The sequence below is a fragment of the Rhagoletis pomonella genome, unplaced genomic scaffold (genome assembly GCF_013731165.1).
Source record: "Rhagoletis pomonella isolate Grant_MI unplaced genomic scaffold, Rhpom_1.0 Rhpom_scaffold_00010, whole genome shotgun sequence".
Classification (NCBI taxonomy): Eukaryota; Metazoa; Arthropoda; class Insecta; order Diptera; family Tephritidae; genus Rhagoletis; species Rhagoletis pomonella.
In genome coordinates this window covers 19,922,544-19,927,192 of record NW_023458564.1, presented here as the reverse complement: position 1 = coordinate 19,927,192, position 4,649 = coordinate 19,922,544, and the positions used below count along the sequence as shown (strand labels likewise).

General features: G+C 33.1%; 1 protein-coding gene across 1 annotated transcript; it reads right to left on the bottom strand.

The window, feature by feature from the left end:
• Positions 1-3,175: 3,175 nt before the first annotated feature.
• LOC118746147 (2-oxoglutarate and iron-dependent oxygenase JMJD4 homolog) lies at positions 3,176-4,423 on the bottom strand. The gene is made up of 2 exons (XM_036479931.1): positions 3,920-4,423; positions 3,176-3,861 (listed from the first exon to the last, which is right to left on the bottom strand). The coding sequence occupies exons 1-2, from the start codon at positions 4,420-4,422 to the stop codon at positions 3,219-3,221; spliced, it is 1,146 nt and encodes a 381-aa protein (XP_036335824.1). The 5' UTR covers position 4,423; the 3' UTR covers positions 3,176-3,218.
• Between the last annotated feature and the right edge of the window lie 226 nt (positions 4,424-4,649).

Genomic DNA, 4,649 nt, shown 5'->3' with positions numbered 1-4,649 from the left:
AATAAAAAATTTAACTTAGAAAGCATTAAAATATACAAAACTATTGTATGTTTTATACAAATGAGATAAAATATACTCAACTGATTAGTTTCACTACTAGTTATATATCAACTTATAACATTCGTTTAAACAAATGTACTCAATCTGTCATTCTATGTTTGTGTTTTCAGTCTTGGTGTATTGTCTTATGTAGTCTTGTGTTGTTCTTAAATGTCATAAAATAAGAATGAGGAAAGCAGCTGTTACGCTAACATCAGCCAGGAAGAAGCAACATCAAGGAGTCGTATAATAAAACACTCTTCAACGCGGAATTTCAACAAAACACGTCGATACAAGATTAATGGAAGCAACATTGTCCAGCAGTTTAGCCGAAAGATTACAACTAACCAAACAATCGTTCGCAGATAGACTGGTGTTACGCTAAAGGAAGCTGTAATCCACAGCGTTTGGGACAAATAGCATTTCGACTTAGAAAAGAAACACTATCGTATTCAAATGGAATAAGACAACGAGAACCACTGAATACATCACGATTTAATAACCGGCTATTTAAGGTGTATAAACCTAGCCATAAATGGAACTTTCGATTTGTTCCTAAAGCCCAAAAAAAAAAAAAAAATAATAGTAAGCCATAAATTTAAAAAACGCCTACAACAACAAGTAACATCCAAATTGTATATTTCTCTTTATTATCTGAAAATTTGGATAAACAAGAGCCAAATAACATTAAAAAACAAAATCGCAGTGTGGTAGTTTTTGCAAATTTTATATATAAAAATTTAATAAAGCGAGTTTTGAAACAGTAACTTTTGCATAACTATCTTTTTTTAGCTTTTCGCGTTCTCTCTTCCATGAAGATTGGTCTGCTTCTTTTTTACGACGCCTTCAACTAGGCACCGAAACTACCTCGTTTTCTTGCAGTTTTCTAAGTTCATCAGAAGATGTAGACTTTTGAAAGTGTATAAATAAGTATTATAGCGACTTTTGCAATAGGATTTAACATTTGATGCTATGTTTTCATGTGTTCGCTCTCTCAATTTTCCCTACTTTGCAAGTTTTTGCGTACGAAAACTCCAAAACATGAAAATTCGTTAAAACTTTTACTGGATTGTACTGGAAATGAGTAAACAAATGCATTTAATATTCCAATTTAATACAGAATTTCGTAAAAATTTACACTTATAAAAACTATTGAATACGTGTTCAGGGCCCTATTGTACCAACGAGTTATCATTAGCATTTAAGCAAATTATCGAACTTGCGCAAAGTTTTGTGTTTCACCAACATGATAAGGAATGAATTAATCGGTGCTTTAACACGTGATACGATGAAATATCGACACAAAAAACGCTTCGATTCGAAATATTAAATTTATTTTATTTAGAGGACAGTCAGCAAATAATAAAAGGCGTATCATAAAAGAACAAATCAACTACAGTTTACAGTAGAAAATTTCGGATATCTCGTAGGAGTGTTCGCTATGCAACTGCCAGTAAGAATTAGCCAGTAACAAAATTCAGAGAATAAAGTACCTTACTCTCCCAAAGAGAGAAATTTACTAAGTATTGCGCGAACACGAATTAGCAAACATTTGCCAGATTCACTGCCAGCTGGCGTCCACGGTTGCATTTCGAGCATAATAAATTTTTTAAATTATATCAGGTGGAAATCAAAACAGGACCTGTACGTATATTTCTTCTTATTCTGACTTTCTTCAACATACGCTTCAATTTCTTTGTGGAATTCACTGTCGGATTTCCTATATCGACAGCGGTGTCGAGTGCGTTCCGATTACGAATACAACTTTTTCAGCCGGGTACCTTTCAAATGTTTGGAATTTATTAAATTAATTGAATAATCAATTAGTTATTACTTCTTTCATTAGTAAATCGCAAGATTGTTCATTTTTAAATTTAACGAACTCGTTGATTCAAATTAATGTGGACAAAAATGCAACCGTGTGCCACAATCCTGCTTGCAAATTCTTACAGGCAAACATTTTCCCAGCACCAATTTGCAACTTCCCCTCTAAATGAAATGTCAAAATTGTGCTCTCTCCTTGCAAGTTTTACTGAGTTTTTGGCTAAACGAACACGATTTGGTAACAATTGGTACCAACTTGTACAAATTTTTTGCATAGCGAACACTCCTAATAATGGCATGGTCAAATGCATGGGGTCCACAAATTAGCGCTATGTAGAGTAATTCATCGAGTGGCAAATGCCGTGATGGATGAAACTATTTGTTGCCCGGAATTACGCAAAATATTGTCACACAATTTTTCATTATTGGTGGATTTCCTTAAAACGAAGGGTGCATTGATGGAACTATGATAAACAGAGACGCCCCTAAGGTTACTCTTACCAATTTGTTAGCCGGTACGGAAATCATTCAATTAATGCAAGGTGGTTTTTGTGTTTTTGTTACTGAATTATTTCGGAAAGATCCAAATAAATAATTCTAGAATGTAGAAAAGTATAGTTATTTAAATAAACATATGTACATATGATAGTCAGGACTTATTTTTTTTCCTTAAAAATTTTTAACACAGCCAATTTAGTGGCGCACGACATAGTAAGAAAAAAAGAGAAGTTGAAAATGTTTATCAAATCGCATATGGGCTTCCTAAGCCTTCGTTTTCCATTAATAGAAGGTAATCATTTTAGTTAAGCACATTATTCCTCTATTTCCAAAGCAAAAGAAATTAGCTGTGCAATGGTTATCAAATAGACTTATCCAAAAAACTTGTCAGTTACTCATTTTTTATAAGATGATTTTTTTTTTGATAAGTAAAAAGTGCAATACTTATCAACTTTACTTTTCAAAAAAAGGCTTATCTAAAAGTTGTTAAGTGATAAGTGATAAGCCGTTGGTGCAATTGGGCCCAGTTGAGTTCATTTACTCCATTTATTTGCGTCAAATTCATCAAAACATAGTGCGAAAAGTGCAAGTGTTTCTTGCGAATAACTCTTTAATGAATTAAAAATATGAATTTCCGGTCTTGGATTATTGTTGTTCCCATTAAAACGCGTTGATTGATACCACTCTTGAATTTGTTTTCATCAATTTTGGCCTGGTTACGCTAAAGTGCACTTTTACCGAATATTTTAACAGACTTTTCTGTGTTCATGCAAATTTGGAAGTCACTTCAATTATATCGAAATAAACAAAAACATAAGAACACAACCCAATTTTTTATTAACAAATTTGCATGCAACTTATAAATGTATATATTTCATACATCTTTCGTATGCAGTAGAACTATGCACGAATTTATCCTGAGTCATAGCTTTCAAAACTACATTGATGTTTTTTAAGTCGTTGTGCAAGTGGGAGTCTGCTACCAAACTTGTAGGCATATTTAATAAGTTTTTGCGTCTGTTTGTAATCAAATGGCACCGAGTCTCACATATAAAACGCAAAATATCGAGGAAATCCGATATGTTTAATCCAAAATTAGCACGAAGAATTGCTTGGCACTCTGCTTCAAAGTTCGATATTCTTCTGAAATCTTTGATTTCATCAATTACTTTCCTCAAATTTTCTGACATATTATGCCATATGTATCTTATATTTGCTGCATTGAACCAATTATGATTGACCGATATAGTATCAGTAATATTCCACACTTGATGATACCAACCACTTGGTACGAATACAGCTTCGTTTCTTTGTTGATAAATTACATAGAAAGACACATTACTTTCTTTTAATTCTTTTTCGTTTATATTACAACTAATATTTCCGAAACAATCTCTTAGTTTATATTGTTCACCGGGCGGTAGAAGAATCCATTTCTTGCATCCGTATATATTAGTAGACCAACTGAATGATCCAAAGACATCTACATGGAAAGGACTCCTGTTCTACAAGTGTAAAAGCTTTGCAATTACATTTTAAGAGATTAAGACAATTTTACCCAGAATTTTTTGGTCCCATGTATACGAATCGATAATCATCTCGGCCATGGTTAACAAGATATTCATTTAGCCAATCTGAACTAAAGTAAGATGGTACTTTATAAAATTCATAAAGGGGAAATTGAGCCTTCAAATGCCAGTCCTTCAAATAAAGATTTGGTTCTTCATTTATAGAATTCAACTCCCCACTTTCAAAACTAATTTGTTTTTCCCAGAAGTCCAAAAAGTTGTGGAAACCCAACTTCACTAAACAATTTTCCTTATAATTTGGAGAGCACTTTGTTACAGTCACCAAATGATCGGCTATTTTATGTTTTAGATAAGTAAAATTTATAACGCTTGCATGTTCGCCGCCGTCGCTATCTATCCAACTCTTACTGCACTCCCACTTATTCGACACACAATTTATAATAACGGGGCAGTTATTCTTAATATATCTTTTATAAAACTTGCTGTACGACACGCTCCCTTTTCGAATCTTATCTATGGATTCAGTTTGCATAATTTACCGAGTTTTACAAAATCATATCCTCTAAAATTGAAAAAACACCAGAGGTGGAAAAACGTCGACTATACTATCGTTATATCGATAATTTGTGTTTTGAAGCTTCCATTCATCGTAATTCGCCCTCTAAATGCGCGTTTACATTGGACAATGCTGGCAAGACAACAAAAAAGTCGTTGCCTTGTCGTCCAATCATATGCAGCGTTTTTGCTGCATTAAAAATT